Below are 18,492 nucleotides of genomic sequence, written 5' to 3' on the forward strand. Positions count from 1 at the left end.
CGTACAGAAAGGATACACTCACCAACCACGTATAATTGTCACTGTGTTGCATGATATTGGTGCCGCTAATTTGCATATAATAATTAAAGGTATTAGTCAACGTTCACCATACGTTTTCTAAAGGGAGGTAACTCGTACAGAAAGGATCACACTCACTCAAGTAAAATAGGTTGGTGTGAAATTAGGTCTTTACCAGGACAAATGTAAGACAATTTATTTCTGTTGCATTTGAAAGTTTAATATCAATACTTAAGATACAACATTTCCTTTTTATTGTAAAACACAAAAGCCAGAAAACCAATGCCTAATTAGTACTTCGCTGAGTTATTTAAATTGTATTGTAATAACGATTCTCAATATCGTTTGGGTTTATGAAGCCACCAACAAAATAGAGGACGCATATCATTTTTCATAGACGTTTTGATACTAAAACTACTGAATCCTTGTGAACTGTCATGCTCTATTACTAATTTAACTTAAAGGTTATCATCAAGGATTGATAAGTGAAACTACGTGATTGATCCTCATAAAACCATACATACATGTACATAGATACGAATACATTGGGGTCCATCAGCTCAAACTCTCACCAGAGTAGCGAAATTAGTGTATTCTGCACCAACAAAACCTAAAATTCCAATGTTTTACCTACGTTTTTGATATTTCGAAACGAAATTTCTTTCTGATTTTCAACATCTGTATTAATGTTACCTAGGATAAAAAATCAAAGCTGACAATGCAAGTTAACAAGTATACATTTGAAATTAAAAAAAATAATAAATTTTTTTTCCAATATTTGTTTTTCAATAGTCGTTTCTGAGACAACCCCTTGCGTTTCTAAGGACGGGCTGTCGCCATTTTATTTAAATTCTGCTTTATAAAGCGCGTGAGCCACGTGCACACACACGTGCAATTAGTCGAACGCTCGCTGTTCAAGGTGTAACAACTAACACCTGACTGGCTCTAGATCTAATGTACAGACGTATTTACGTGTAACCTTAGACCGTGCTATAGGAATAAAATGGTTTGTACGTTCAATGTTTTCTCAAATAAAGTTTCTAAGAACCATACATAGATCTATACAAAAAAGTAATGAATTATGAATTCATATCGTCTTTCCACCTGCGAGATCCATTTTGATTATAACGTAAACAAACTCAGTAATTCTAATTGCAGATAACATTGTCGAACTAAATATAAACACTGCACTCACCTGACAAGGTTTCATTGAAGCAATATTGTCAGCTAGATCCCAAAATATGTCAAATACGAGCAAATAAAACACTTCAATAAACATGTACATTAGATGTATCACACGCACATGTACACGTGTGTACCTTCGGTAGTTTATATATGGAAGCGTCACTTGTTCGGGTCAGGTGGTCACGTGCACGTTGCCAGTCGAGTACATCGGGTACGATAGTATACGTGGAGATTTGTGAACGGATTATTATTGGGATTTCTATTCATTTGTGTGGAAAGTTCAAGTTATGAATCATCTAAATGACAGCTTAGAGGAGTTGACATGTTTGCTCGCTAAAACAAGCCCTTCACAAAAATATGACAGGTATATATGCTAGGTGTGTATTACATGACTTCACAAAAATATGACAGGTATATATGCTAGGTGTGTATTACATGACTGAGCGCACGTGTGTCGATTCACGCGCTTTATATAGGGTTCGGTGGGCGTATATTGTTTCCAAGCAGAGTTCAAACAAAATGGCGACTGCCCGTACTTAGAAACGCAAGGGGCGGTCTCAGAAACGAATTTTGAAAAAAAAAACTTCATATTTTTTTATCTTAAATGTATACTTTTTAACTTGCATTGTCAGCTTTAACAAAAATGCACAGAAACCTTCTTTTTATATCGCTGCATGGGTTTCACCTCCAATAAGATATCCAAATAACCAAAACTAAAGCAAATTACTGTACATAAATGAAAAGTGTGTTATTTAGTTCAATTATGTAGTCTCATATATATTATGCGTAACAGATATTTTTTTCTACATGTCTTTACATTATCAAAAGACTAGAAATTTGAAAGAAATCGATGTAGATAGGACTCTATGATTTTCAGTTCCAAAATAGTATATACAGCAACACATGTTCCAGATGCAAATTATCTTTTTCCCTATCCACTGAAGTTATTAAAAAGAGGCTATAACCAGAAGCTTATTTTAATAAATAATTTATTCATGACGTCAAAATGCAAATTTTCTCATACATATTTCATGACAAGTACGATAATATATGCTAAATGATCAATAGGCAAATTAGTATGAATAAAAAGTAAATAAAAATGAGATCCGATATCGATTGGATACAATGAGTGATTTGTTGATTTGATGAGAATATGGTCATAATTATCTAATGATAAATCAGACACAATACTTTAATGTTTAAACACAACTTCAATCACGACTACAGACAGACGCTGAGTTAATGAAGACAATGATACATACGAGATTCGATATGATTCATATTGTCATTCCATCCATAAAAATCTATAATTAACACTGCTAGTGTTTGCTATTGTTCAGTGACAATTCATTGTATTTAGTGGCGTTGTTTTAGAACTTGGCTGCATGTCTATATTTCCCCTGTGAAAATGCCATAAAAACGACAATTGGTATATAAAAAGCGTGTTAATCAGACAAGTAAGTACAAACAAAGACATCATACACAGATAAAGTCAGTGTATGAACAGTCAGATCAGCTACTTCAAAATCGAATATATAAACGGTGACTTGAATGAATTACTTCAAATAACTTTTCAAAATTCAATATTTATTGTGTAATTAAAATATTTCAAATATTAGTAAAACACCAGTATATGTATACACGATTTGTGAGTACGAACTCGTATGATGATGTGAATATTATGCGCGAAATGAAGTGGTATACATGATATGAAACGTGTTATTATCATTGTTTAGTGCAAATGTACTGATGGCTAAAATCTGGGTCCCCAGAAACTTATTCAATAACTTTAATTTAATCTTTCCATACGGGTTTGTTGTTGAACTTTCATAACTGTAGATCCCGCTGAAAATATTTATAATTTGCATGAAAGGATAAGCTGTATAATAAATGTCAGTTGGGTATTATTCAAGTCTCTATTGAGCATGAAGCGGAGCTACCGTGCGTAAGAAATATTTCCGATATTACTTTTGATCTGCATCCTGAGACTACCGTGCCCTGTCGCTGGGATATGTAGTGTGATGTCAGTAACTGGTGGTATATGTCTGTTTATACTTTTTCTGACACTAGATATCGCGAATGTTTGATGTTTCTCTTGCTGTTTGTGCTGGTTTCGTGGTTGATTTTGCTGCTGGAATTGTTGCTGCTGCAACTGTTGTTGTGGTTGCTGTTGCTGCTTCTGTTTTAGTTGATGTCGCTTTTGTTGTTGTAGTTGTTGCTGTTGTTGTGAACGCTGGTGTTGTGAAAGCTGTAGTTGTTGCGGCATCTGTTGTTGTAATAGCTGCTGTTGCTGTGACTGCTGTACTTGTTTCGAAAGCTGTTGTTGGTGTATTGACATTTGTTGTAGTGTCTTTTGCCGTTGTTGTTGTGGCAGCTGTTGCTGTTGTGATAACTGTTCTTGTTGTGCTTTTTTTTGCTGTTGTGGTGAATGTTGTTGTTGTTGCGACATCTGTTGATTTTTGTGAATTTTGTTGCTTTTGTGACTTTTGTTGTTGTTGTGACAGATGTTGTTGTGACTGCTGTGGTCGTTTTTTTGTAATAACTGTTGTTGCTGTTGCGACAGCTGTTGTTTGTGTGACTTTTGTTGTTGTTGTGACTTTTGTTGTAGTTTTGACTTTTGTTGTTTTTGTGATAGCTGTTGTTTTTGTGACTTTTGCTGTTGTTGTGACTGCTGTTGTTGTTGTTGTTGTTGTGATATGTGTTGTTGTTGTGACTGCTGTTGTTGTTGTTGTGGTGATAGGCGTTGCTGTTGTTGTTGTTCTTGCAACAGTTGTTGTTGTTGTGACTGCTGTTGTTGTTGCGACACTTGTTGTTTGTGAGACAGTTTTGGATGAGTCAGTTGTTGTTTTTGCTGTGGCTGGTGTTCTTGCTGTTCGTTTTGTTTTTGTTCTTTAAGAACTTTCTGCTGTTTGTGCTCTTGTGAAACTTTTTGTTTTTGCCTTTGTAGGGGAAATTGTTGTAACTGCTTTTGTGATTTTTGCTTCTGTTTTTGTTTTTGTTTTTGTGCTTTATGTTGCGTTTGCTGCGGAGGACGAGTCTGTATCTGTTTAATGATGCCCTGATGTTGCTGGTTCTTGTCCAAATGTCCAGTATCTTGACCAATATCACCATGTCGTATATTCTTTTTGTTACTTTTCTGTTGTTGATGTTTAACGGCATGGTGTTGGTGAGTTGATGATCTCATATTAGCTTCACTGCTTTGTTTTGCTGAGTGTTTAATTTTGCTGAGGTGTTCGTGCTGTTTACTATTCAGTTGGTGGTGCTGATGATTCTTATTTCTGGACTTAAGCTTTGTCTTACTCTTTTGCTGTGTATGCGGCAATTGCAACTTTGTAACTGGTTGGATGGACGGACTGATGTGCTTAACCACTTGTGCCTGCTGTGAGATTTCTTGATTGACCAATGAGGTTTGTTTTCGTTTCTCCTGTACTATGTTGGATTCCGCTTTTTCAATTTGTCCTGATGGATTATGATTTAACATTGAATGAGTCATTCCGGTCGTTAGCTCTTCCACAGTGGTTATCAAATTCTTTTTGTTATGAATAGCCATACTGGTACTTTGAAGTTCATCCATGATTGAATGCAAAACTGTATGCAATCGATCCATTTTCTCTGCCAGACTATTTCTCTTCCGCTTATTGATACCAGACGGCCTTTCATTTGTAATGTGTACGTGTGATTGATTTTCATATAGATCTTTGCTGTCAGTCAGAATATCTTTTGCTTTGCTGCCAGTCAGAAAATCGTTTCCTTTGCTGCCAATAGTAGCGGTTTCACGGACCCCAGCTGGCTGTTCTTCACCTGGGTGTTCCAGAACTAGCGCAGGGCTATTTGATACTTTCGAGGACACCTCCCGGACATTTTTACGTTGATTTGTATCCTGACGTGACGTTAGTGATGTTACCTTATCGACATTTTCGTGTATCCCCTCTGTATTAGTAGTAGCTGGTGTCTCCACGTTGAATGTGACCGGGCTACCGGAGGGAGTGTATCTTGTAACAGTGGTTGTTTGTTGTCTTTTCCTATCCCACGCTTTGACTATATGGGACTCTGGCTGTGAAGGTTGCGTCGCCGGATTTTCAAAAACATTTATATCCTTATTAGATTCTTTTTGAAATGCGTCAGGTAATGTTTCAACATCAAAAGTGACTATTTTTCCGTTTGAGCTATATCTCTGTACCTTTTGGAGCACCGGATCTGATCCACTAGGAACTAAACTTCTTTGTTGTTTAGATTTCAATGTGGCGTGGTTTACATCCCCGTGACCTGTCGTAGTTGGTAATTCACCAATACCGAATGCAGGCGAATGACTCCTACCACGTCGATCGGTGACTCCGGATATTCCTATCGCGGATTCTACATTGGCTATAAGGTTGTCGAGAACACCCGGTCTTTCTATTTGGTGTTGTACAGTCGTTATGTCACCACTTGCTAAATTTAATGATGGTTCAAAAGACTCATTTATAGTATCGGTCGACTTTGATGATGCCGGAGGCATGTTTCCGGAGCTCCCTTCTGTGGGAAACGTATGCTGGTGACTTGGTGCCGAATCGCCCTGCGGGTTAGTCTCGACATTAAACGTAACTGGATTTCCGCTCGAACTTAAGCGTTGCACTTTTTGTGTCACGAGCTGACTATTACCACGCAGTGTTTTGTAATCGGGTATGTGTAAACCCATCGATGGGATGAACCTGTGCGAAAGAGATTGAATGTTTGACTTTGAAACGGAATTTGAAGACTTTTTATTTGCAATTGTCAATCGCCTTTTATCACTGTGTTGTTTCTGCGTACTTGTTTCTCCTGTAGTGGTCACACGATGTTTTTGGATATTGGAGGACTTTCTTTGAATTTCTATTGGATCATTAACAATTCGTTGGGAACGATAATCGTGTGTGACATTTATTTGTCTTTCCTGCATTTGTTGAAATTTATTTTTCGGAGATTGTTCTACAGCTGGATCGTCAGCTTCTGTCAAAGTGTTAAATAACGACGTATAAAAATCCGACGACATGACCGTTCTGGCCGGGGACTGAAAACGACGTGAATGCTGAATTGACCTAAATCCACCAGGTTGTTGAATCGTTGAATCTGATCCTCTGTATGCAATTCCTGTCATTGGACTGTTGAATACAATTTTACCGTTAGGATCTCTGGCAATATTTCCAGGCTGAATCCTACTTGTGCTCCTAGTCGTGCTCGAAGACCGTCGGCCACTGAAAGAATTTTCCACTGCCTTATTTTTGCGATTGTTGATTTTAGCTCTAGCCACTTCAGTCGGTCTACTGACTCTTTGGTTGCGGAGTTGTCGATTCCTTCCATTACGCTGGATTGTTGATCTCTTGCGCTTGTTACGACGAGTGTGGTTGTTCTGCTCCTGGAGCTTTTCCAGCGCTGCTTGAAATTCCTGTGATAATGTTGCGTCCAATGTTCGGTTAGGAAATCGCTGCTGATCTAACAAAATGTTCCTTATGACCATAACAGGATCAGTAATGATTAACTCCCCTGTGCCTGTCTGTATTGACGTCACAGTTGCGGCATACTTTCCATTGTACACATGGCGGTTTAAAGGGACGTTTCTTGGTTCTTTCTGTGGACGTTGATTGTTTCTGGAAACTGATGTTGGTTGTCGATCTGAAATATTGACATGTTTTTGATTATTTGATATAAAGATTTCAAGGATCTGAAGACATAATTACAGATCATTCAGACATTACAAAACAAAAATAAATAGCATCCCCAACAAAATTTCAAAACAAAACTATATACATGTACATTACAGAAATACTGAAAGAAATAATAATTGAAGAAACATTAGCATACTTTGTACTAAAAACATTTAGATACAGTCATTTCATCGGGTACACATCACCGAAATATGTAAAGGAAGGATGAAATCTGACCGCGATCATCATTAAGTAAAACATCACTTGAAGCACGAGCTCGCATTAAGTTGTATTGAATATGTTTCATGGAAAACAGGCTGTCTTTCTCTGGGTAAGACAGAGAGTCTTACCACGGCCTGAAGTGCAGATATCTTTATCCGATTGGGTATATTTCAAATCTACCCCTTACATAGTACATCCTGTCAAAACTGGTCAATTCGGAGTGATTTTCTGATCATTTATAATAAAAAAACCAAATTGATACAATCGAATATGGATTATCTTTGTTTGTTTGTTTTCAAATAATAAGTTCAAACAATGTGTCTGTCTGTGTCGTGCCAGTATCCTGTGATACATGTATAACAAAACACATTCACACCGTATGAATAATAAAATTGATTACCCCCTTCCCCCATCCCCACGTTCCCCTCACTGTTCCGACATTGGTATATAATTTTTCAAATAAATGCCAGTATACTGTGATATGACATAACGAATACGCACCGCAAGAAAAAATAAAGCTGATAATCCCTCCCCCCCCCCCTTTGTTCCCATCCCTCCCCCCCCCCTTTGTTCCGGCATTGGTATACAATTTTCAGATAAAACTACTAAACCAAAGAAAATAGCCTGTTTCTTATACATTAACTGACATGCTCGCCTAACACATTTCCCTCAAAATCCGCCCTGAAAAGAGTTGATTTTAAAAGCCTCGAATAATATTGTGTTAAATACCTTTAGTTTTCTGTCCGTTTAGCATTCTCTGTCTTGCTTGTCGGAAACTAAACCTTGCCTCCGGCATTGTTCGAGAGTTAATTCCAGACGGTGGCGATGCTTTGTTATTACCAGTGGATGTTGCGAAGGTTGGTTTCTCTAGAGTCCGTTTTGCCTGTGGCAGAGGGTTATTTTGTTCCAAGGCAGGCGTGACATGCTTACCATCTAATATCTTGACGAACTAAAAAAACACAACAACAATGGATTGATGTTGACCTAACCAATAACGTAGTGATTTCTTTTAATATTATTATTTCAACAGCATAGTTCTACAATTATCAAAGATTAATTTAGATTGTTTAACAGCGACTTGAAATTATATGATTATACAAATATAGCACTTTTCGCTTCATTGAAAATATAATATAACCTCATGTTTATAACAGTGTCTGTGATAAGTTGAAACACATTACACGACAGGGAAATGAAACGTCGTATTTCCCTCGGGGGAAATAAAACATCATAATTCCCTCGGGGGAAATAAAACATCGTATTTCCCTGGGGGGGATCAAACATCCTATATCCCGGGGGGGAATCAAACAAAGTATTTCCCTCGGGGGAAATCAAACATCGTATTTCCCTGGGGGGATCAAACATCCTATATCCCTCGGGGGGAATCAAACAAAGTATTTCCCTCGGGGGAAATCAAACATCGTATTTCCCTCGGGGAAAATAAAACATCGTTTTTCCTTCGTGGGAAATTAATCATCATATTTCCATTGTGGGAACGTATTTCCCTGGGGCGTGTGCCCCTATGGTGACCGCCCGTCTTTCACACTGAGTTAGTTTCCTCCCATACTTGACAGGGTTATCCCTCGGTTGCTAGGGAAAAGATAACTCGGTCTTTTACCGGGGTAGGGAAAGACAGCTTTCACGCGCTAGACAGTGACGTCATCAATATATGCGGCGACCATTTTTACGCACTGCAGCGTACACATCAACTGAATTTTCACCATTTCTCGTTAGAGTATAGGAGAAAAAGAATCAAACATGAGTCTGTCAGGTGGACAGGGATATCTCAACCCTCGTGAAAGATTTTGACCATCATTTCTCGGAAAGCCTCGGGTTGATTAGCCAAAATCTTTCACTCGGGTTGAGATATCTCTGTCCACCTGACAGGTCCATGTAAGATTTTATTAATCTTCCCTTCCGATTGTACAACAATGACGGACAAAACGTCATTTTCTACTCATCGCAACTTTAAGTAAAATTTAACCCTTCGGGTAAATAAACCTTCATTATCACTCTGCTAGCGGGGCCAAAAATACATAACACCGTTCATTAAATGTTATAGAAATTGTCTTGAACATTTTGGCAAGATTGGGGGAACATTATCTCAAATGGTAATAACCTAGGGCAAAAATTCCAAATATTGCTGAAGGTGTGTGGTAAGTCGATGACCAAGAACGGGCATTTTGATTTGCTAGCCACAATATTATGTAATGGCGACATAATGCAATAATTGTCTTCACTCCAATAATTAGAAAAAACGATAGAGTAAAGTAGTTTTGTGGCCGTAAACACACTCAATGCTGACATAATCGATGATGTTATATGTCCCTGCGAACCTGAACAAGCATACAGAGGGAACTATATTTCAATATCAGAAACATGGAGAAAGAGATAAAAAAAGAAATGTAAATCAGTTAACAAATAAGATTAACATACTAAAATGATGGAGAGTAAAATGACATCACGAAAGGTGCAAAACAACGAAACATGAATATGATGAAACGAAAAATTATGTTAATTTGGGGAAAAGACGGAAGTCGAAATTTCCAAAGTAAAAGGAAATTTATCACGGCGAGATATGACGTCTTTAGAAATATCAAGAAAGCTATACTCACAAAAATGGTTAGGAGAAGGAAACATATTTCCAAAGTCACGTGAATGAGAATGGTAGGTTTCAACATGCTGGCATCGGATGGTATGATGCAGTTCTACCACACGGCGGCACCGTCCCCCTGGAAACCGTCAACGTGACATGTCTGGGTTACAAAATGGCTTACAATACACTTTGTTTGTGATTTGCATGTGTCTATCAGTCAGCAATGCATAATCTATGTTGAAGGTAATTGATAGGGTCGGTCGATTTATTGACGCCTGTTAAGTTTCCTCCAATGAATATATCTATTAATTACATCTCACAATTAATATGGTGTTTAATGATACGGTTAAAAGATGTATGTTAAGACAAGACTCATTTATCATAATAAAATCCGGAAACTGGTGACGTAATACACATGTCCCTCACCATATGTCATTATCGATGCAGTGTCATGGCAAAGGGGATTATTACCGATTCATCTGGTGGATATTGATAAAACTGTTATATATGATTTCCATTGTTTACTACAAATATTGATAAAAAAAATCCGTACAGAAACCATGCAATAGTTCTGAACATTGAATCGGAATTATATCTGCAGAGACATTAAAGTGCACTTATCAATGTTTTTTTTTATTAACGACGTGCTCAGCTTACGTGTCATAGTAATAAATGGTTTATTATCCCACAGCTATGTATAGAAATATCAGTTTTATTACCATTGTGTGAATCCATCACAGTATTCACTGTATGGCAAATATTCTTAAGATATAAAATTCTGAAGACACGTTTATCAACGATTTTAACATAGTCAGTCTTAATCCGTCTGTAGATTGTAAAATAGTTACTAGTTTGTCATGAAAACGATATCGATACTTTTAGAGGGTTCAAGTTTGAATAATTCATAGTCAAAAATTAACATTAGCAAATGGAAGACAACACAAAGTTCAAGAGGGAAGGAACATTTTAATTTTGACGATATTAAATTTATATCAATCAAACAAAACTAGTAAGTTACACAGTCAAATTAGGTCTCCAAAACTCTATTAAGCCCAAGTGCCCTGAGATCACTATACATTTTTTACTTAAAGGCACACTATACGTAACTTTTCAGTTTTCTTTGTTATCACAAACATTTACAAGGAAATTAGCACGTTCTCTCTGTATAAAATAATGACTAAAGCAAGGTAAGATGTTACTGAGACCAACTGTGAAGTTTCGAAAAAAAATATATATATATAATTCAAAATAATTATTGTGGCCCACAATAAATACAAAGCGAAAGGATACGAAAAAGTTCACGAAGCTCTCGATTTCCGGTAAGTATTACGTGACCCGATCGACTTCGCACGGGAAAAACAGAAACAAGCATGTTAGCGTTAAAATAAACTACGAATTTATCGACTATATTAACCTGATGTAATATTAATGTTATAAACTTGGCCGAACGATTGCGAGCTATTCTTCTGGAGAAGTAAATATTGTTTTATAGATAAATAAACATATTTATTGTGGTTACGTTTTGTAATATATAGTTAGAATGAGCATTGTTTAGCTACACCAGTACGTACATTTTGTAGTGGGATTAGACTGAGTCGATCATCGGTGACCAGCTGCAGATAGCTCAGCAGAAGAACATTCGGCTAGTGTACGGAGGTTCCGGGTTCAAATCCCGGTCTGGCCGCTGCACTTTTTCTCTCCTGTGGCCTGCTTTACTAAGCTTCGTAAGTTACGACTTAATCGTAACTTATCTTAAGTTAAGATACGTGAAATTTCTGTTTTACTAAACTTCGTATCTTAAGTTACGAAAAACATCAGAGCAGTATTACCAACTCACCCGATTTCCCCGGGTTGACACGTTTTTTAGACATTTTATAATGCATAACCCGATTGACCCGCGGGTCATCAAATAACCCGATTTTCAGCACTTGGACCAGAGTGTCAAAGAGCTCACAAAATTACTACAGATCAAGCCATTAGCGCAATTTTAATTACATCTCAGGGCTTAAGACTCATATCAGGCCCTTGTATAATGCTGGTAGCTATGTTTGTATTTACTCAAACTTTAATAAAGGTGTGAAATTGTAGCAATTACTGACAGGGGCTATCGTAACTTACGAAGCTTTGTAAAACAGGCCATTGATTTTTAAGCATTGATGTCACTATTTTTTTTAATTTCATCAGGGTATGAAAGAAACAAGATTTATTTCATAAACCGACGAAATTAAAAAATAGTAACATAAATGCTTATATAATTTATTTTCCAGACTGCTTGATAAAATTAAATACATTTAAACGTAGGATTCCATTGATTTTCCAAAGGATCATCCCAGATGATTTTTTTTTTCAAATCAATACGCAACATAAATGTTTCTATTGTGACGTCACGATAACGTCAGGTTTTCGTGCCATTCTCGAATTTTTTTTTAATTATTTTCAAAGTGTCTATGATTAAGAATGTCCGTCCGTTTTTGTCTATGAATTTGTAACCCCAAAAGATATTGAGAATAATGCGTATAATTTGATTCAGATAACTCACTCAGGTACTAATTAAGCATAGGCGTCATATACACAAAATGGTTTCGCGGGGAATTTTAAAAGCGGCAGTCATTGGCCAAACTGAAGTATTGGATAAGATATCACTGCGCCACAACTCAATTTGTTTCATTGTAAAAGTAAGTAAAATTACGGAAATCATAATACTTGACGTACAATTCTTTCGGTCTATGTAAAAATAACTTCAAAACTCTAACCAATAGAGATGAGTGTAACATATGAAATTAAATTATATGAAAGAGAAATATAACATCAATAGTTTACATCTTACTTGTACAATCATTTGATATATGATTTATATGTCTAATTAAAAAAAAAAAAAAAAATGCGCCATCTAGTATAGCCGACATATATTTTGTAAACATAGCTTTTAAAATCATTAAGACATATTATAAACACAAAATATACATGTAATTACTTAATTAATTGATTACTCGTTTATAAATCAAACTTTGAGTTACTTTACAATTTAGATTCGAATCAAGAAACTAATCATTTATATGAAGTGTGTTTGCAAAGAATGAAAGTCAGCGGCGGAAACTACACGCTAGCACCAGACACAAAAACTGTATGATGCGCATATATATTTCCATTCAACATTCAGTTTCCCGTTTAATCTATGTTAAACCAGATGGGCAATATCTGGCTATGAACTCCAATCTGGTCAAGCGTATGAATATTTGACGTTTCCGCCGCGTCACTGACAATGTATACACTGTATACTTACGCCTATACATAACGGTCAAATATTTTTAAAAGTGGTTTTACAGTTGTGCGGTCTATGAAATCTAACGGTATTATCGAGTTGACAAAATAGCATGTATTAAAGAATACTATCGTTTAAATTTCTTTTGTTCGCTTGTTTCAAACCGTTTTGTGTTGAACTATATTCAGAAGCTGATGCTATAGCTGTTCCGTTTATTGAACTTGGTGACGTCAACACTAGCGCAAGCGGGAAATTCAAAAGATATACATGTATAGTTTTGAATTTGAATGATCGTAATGGAAATATAAGTAATAAACTGTTATCAGATTGGACATACAGTTGATATGAAGCCCATCCGTCCGAAAGATAAATATTCATGGCGCCCTAACGGGCGCCATTCTATTTATCTTCCTTCCGGATGGGCTTCATATCAACTGTATGTCCAATCTGGTAACAGTTTATTGCTTAAATGTTTCTGGTAGTTTTGAATGTAAAAAACATCTAAAATGTATCTACATGTAAATGAATAGTGTTACATTTACGAATAACAGTAATGAGAAACCAGCAGCTAAATTCAAAACACAATTTAATTATATATACAATATTATACAGAGATGGTTTACAATATCTAAAGTAATTGGTGGTGGTACAAGAGTAATACGATGATTTAAAGTGTTACTTATCTGTATACGAATGTCCTGGTATAATCCTTGATCCCTCCAGGTTTCAAATTAACAATAATCAAAAATCCACGAGGAAAATGAATGTCCACAGATGATTTGTAAAGTTCCGGGCAATATGAATAAATCCATACAAAGTGTTGTAATAATCCACAGATAAAGTCACAATAGCTCTCCCAATAGAATCTTATATGGCACTGCACAATTCTTGATATGTTTCATTACAGTTCTCATTACAGTTCTCATTAGCCTTGGACAGCTGGAGTATATATAGCTAAACCCTAATTCAAGAATATTGGAGAACCTTCTACTTCTAGAAATATCTAACTAAAAGCAGTAAACAAATAAACACACATAACTTTCTGGAAATAGATCATTCTAGATCTCTACTTAAAATCGACATGTTTACAAACATATTTGTTTATACATGATTATATTCTAGAAAGTTCTATAACCTAGATTAATGATATGACCTTTATAGGATGTATTGATAAAAAAAGCTATAGGAGTTATCTCCCTTATCTCATAACTACGTGTATTTAGTGTCATACATAACACACCCCTCCTTAAAGAAAAGAAAGTTTTCTTGAAAAGGAAACTTTCTTGACATATCAAGTAATATTTAAATCCTTGATAAAGCATCAGCTAGAATATTGTCTTTCCCTTTGATATGTTTGATGTCAAGATTGTATTCTTGCAAAGTCAAACTCCACCTGAGAATTCTTTGGTTTTTGTTTTTCATTTTCCCAATGAATGTCAAAGGGTTGTGGTCGGTGAAGACCAACACAGGCACAACTGTAGTGCAGAGATACACATCAAATTGGTTCAAGGCCAAAATCAACGCTAAACATTCTTTCTCAATGGTTGAATAATTTCTCTGGTGTTTGTCAAACTTTTTCGAGAAATAACAAATCGGATGGTCAATTTGTTCAGTACCTTCTTGCATCAAAACAGCACCAACACCTACATCACTGTCGTCAACAAACAGTTTAAACTGTTTATTAAAATCTGGAGCAGTCAAAACTGGTGAGTTTGATAGTATGGCTTTCAATTTCTCAAATGCAGATTTACATTCGTCTGACCAAACAAATTTGACATTTTTCTTTAACAAAGCAGTAAGTGGAGCTGCTATAACAGAGAAATTTTGACAAAATTTTTATGTAGTATCCAGCCATACCAAGAAACCTCATCAGCTCTCTCTTGCCTCCAGGAGCTGGAAAATCTATAATTGATTCTACTTTGGCCTGAACAGGTTTAACCTGCCCCTGTCCTACAACATGGCCTAAAAATTCAACAGTTGCATGACAAAATTCACATTTCAATAAGTTTACAGTCAATTTCATGGTAGTGAGTCTTTCGAAGAGAATTCACGAATCCCGCGTAGATGGTCTTCCCACGTGTCGTGGTAGTTGATGACGTCATCAATGTATCCATCACAGCCTTCCAGGTCTGATATCACGCTGTTAAGAAGACGTTGAAATGTTGCCGGGGCATTCTTCATACCAAACGACATAACTTTGTACTGGTACAAACCTTGTGAAGTTACAAATGCAGACACTTCTTTGGCTCTTTCTGTTAATGGCACCTGCCAATATCCTTTCAACAGGTCAAACTTGCTTACGTACTTGGCTTTGCGAACTTTGTCAATACACGAGTCAATCCTTGAGTTTGGATAAGAGTCTGTTTTACTGACAGAGTTTACTTTTCTGAAGTCAGTACAGAACCTGTATGTCTTATCTGGCTTTGGCACCAGAACACATGGAGAGCTCCATTCACTTTTGCTTGGTTCAATAATATCATTGTCCAACATGTATTGAATTTCTTTCTTTAAGTGTTCTTCTTTCAAAGGATTGACACGGTAAGGATGTTGCTTGACAGGTGGCGCATCACCTACATCCACGTCGTGATAGATAGCATCTGTTTTACCTGGTGTATCCGGAAACAAATGTTTAAACTCAAGTATCAAATCTTTCAGTTCATTGCGTTCCTCTTCTGATAGATGACACAGTTTCTTGTCCAAGTTCGCGAGCACATCTGAGTTCCGTAACTTAAGACCACAGTCTAAACCTACATCTTGTACACCACCATCTAAGTCTAATTTACAAATATCAGCTGTACTTTCACTTTGTGATGGTACAGAGGCCAAAGTAGCAATAGGTTGAGAGGTCTTGCTCTCTTCTCTATCTACATATTTCTTAAGCATAGTTAAACATGACATAATTGAGTTTTCTTGCGCCTCCCTGGAGTTTGTACAATGTAGTTAACATCATCGACCTTTTTCTCAACAGCATAAGGTCCAAAATATCTAGCTTGCAAAGGCTGACCCGGTATTGGTAATAGAGCCAAAATTTTATCACCTGGATCAAAACTTCTTGCACGGGCATCTTTATCATACCATGTTTTCATTTTGGTTTGAGTAACGGCCAAATTTTCTTTTGCCAGTTCACATGCCCTTGTCAACCTTTGCTTAAAGTTAGACACATACTCTAACAGATTCACTTTAGAATCTTCGTCCAAAATTTTGTCTTTCAAAATTTTCAAAGGACCACGTACAGTATGTCCAAACACAAGTTCAAAGGGACTAAAGCCAAGAGATTCTTGTACAGATTCTCTAACGCCAAACAACAACATGTGTATACCTTCGTCCCAATCTCTTTTGTTTTCAAAACAATAAGATCTCATCATATTCTTCAATGTCTGATGAAAACGTTCTAAAGCACCCTGAGACTCTGGATGATAAGCACTAGACTTATACTGCTTGATCTGGAGCTGGTACATGACTTGTTGAAAAATACCAGACATGAAATTCGAACCTTGGTCCGATTGGACAGCTTTTGGAAGACCAACCAATGTAAAGAATTTAACCAAAGCCTTGACTATGTTAGGGGCTTTAATATTCCTGAGTGGAATGGCTTCAGGAAAGCGTGTGGAAGCACACATAATAGTTAAAAGATACTCATTCCCAGACTTAGTTTTGGGTAGAGGACCTACACAGTCTATAATGACTCTACTAAATGGTTCCTCAAATGCTGGAATGGGGTGCAAAGGTGCAACAGGGATTTTCTGATTAGGTTTCCCTACCACCTGACAAGTATGACAAGACCTACAAAAATCAGCCACATCCCGTTTCAACTTGGGCCAAAAGAAGTGATCTAAGATCCTGTTATAAGTCTTGGTCACACCTAAATGCCCTGCCATAGGTACGTCATGAGACAAACTCAGAATATCTTGCCTATACCTCGGTGGGACAACTATTTGATTAACAATCTTCCAGTCTTCCTCGGGAGACGCATCAGGGGGGCGCCACTTGCGCATCAACACACCTGACTGACGGAAGTAACAAACCGGGAATTTCTCAGCCTCTTCCTCACTCAAAGCCCGATTACACAATAAGGAGATTTCAGGATCTTTCTCCTGTTCTACTATAAGCTCCTCTCTAGACAAAGATGATTTACTCATCATGTCAGACAAAGAAGTACCCTTGTTAGGAACAACTCTATCACTATCAAAGTCTACAGGATTGCTCAAAAGATCACACTTGCTCCCGACATCCTCTATATCATGAGCCAAGAAAGTGTCACCTAACCCTGGACTATAATGATCCTCAACTACTGCAACATCAGAAACCTTCTTACCCATTGAACAAGTTACAGCACAAGAAGGGAAAATACCAGGAAATTCCTGTTGAATAGTCTCAGCATCACCTGTTTTATCTAGAATACTGGACACTAAGGGATCTACCCTAACTTTCTCTCCAGCCAAGTCATTGCCTAAAATGAGCGACACGCCCTCTATCGGAAGTTCCGGTCTAACACCAATGGTGACAGGCCCAGTAACCAAGTCTGACTTTAAATAAACACAATGGAGAGGCACATTAACAAAACCTAACTCTACACCTTGAAGCAAAACACTACTACCAGATGAGGTCTCCTCAGACAAAGGCACTACACCATCTAATATTAAAGAATGAGAAGCCCCAGTATCTCTCAAAATCTTCACAGGTTTCAAGTTGGTGATATCACTAGTAAGTGAAACAAAACCTTCAGAAGTGAAGGGAGAGTACTTCTCCAAGACACTATCAGACTCTGAGCTCTTAATCTCAACAGACACTTTAGAATCTTCCACAATATCACTAAGTTTCTGACTAGGCTTTGACATAGCTAACACAGAAGGAACTGACTGTTTACGCCTTTGCTCCTTACGCTGGAGAGAATAACATTCAGACATAGTATGTCCTACTTTCTTGCAGTAATTACAAACAGGACCAGAAGGAGACCCCACACCCGCCCTATGATCTGTTTTATAATCAGACTTAGTCTTATCACCTAATTTAGGTTTGTCGTTAGAAGGGCCACTAAAGGTTGGGTTCCTAGGCTGACCAAATTTATTAGTACCTGTGGTACTGTGTTTGTCTTGAGAACTGTTTTTAACAAATGAGCCTTTGTGGGTGAGAGCGTAATCATCAGCCATTGTAGCTGCTTCACTAAGTGTTTCAACTTTTCTCTCATCTAAGTGAGTTTTTATGTTTATGTGGACACAACGTTTAAACTCCTCTATCAACAATAATTGCCTCAATTTACCGAAATCCTCATCAATTTCTTTAGAATCACACCACCTATTAAACAATTGTTCTTTTTCTCTGGCAAATTCTACATGAGTTTGTTCATCTCTCTTTCTCGAGTTTCGAAATTTCTGGCGGTAAGCCTCAGGAACTAACTCATAAGCTTTCAAAATAGCTTTCTTGACTACGTGGTAATTTGAAATGTCATCTAGAGATAAAGAAGAATAAATGTCTCTAGCTTTACCAATCAAGACACTTTGAAGAAGCATTGTAAGCTTATCTTCAGGCCATTTCATACTATCAGC

The 18,492-nt window shown here is 37.0% G+C and overlaps 1 protein-coding gene across 1 annotated transcript; it reads right to left on the reverse strand.

Moving 5' to 3' along the window:
* Window positions 1-2,624: 2,624 nt before the first annotated feature.
* Window positions 2,625-13,806, reverse strand: LOC138306674 (uncharacterized). Its single transcript, XM_069247119.1, has 3 exons — window positions 9,704-13,806; window positions 7,818-8,037; window positions 2,625-6,834 (listed from the first exon to the last, which is right to left on the reverse strand). The coding sequence occupies exons 1-3, from the start codon at window positions 9,767-9,769 to the stop codon at window positions 3,140-3,142; spliced, it is 3,981 nt and encodes a 1,326-aa protein (XP_069103220.1). The 5' UTR covers window positions 9,770-13,806; the 3' UTR covers window positions 2,625-3,139.
* Between the last annotated feature and the right edge of the window lie 4,686 nt (window positions 13,807-18,492).

The sequence above is a fragment of the Argopecten irradians genome, chromosome 13, assembly GCF_041381155.1.
Source record: "Argopecten irradians isolate NY chromosome 13, Ai_NY, whole genome shotgun sequence".
In the NCBI taxonomy this organism is placed as follows: domain Eukaryota; kingdom Metazoa; phylum Mollusca; class Bivalvia; order Pectinida; family Pectinidae; genus Argopecten; species Argopecten irradians.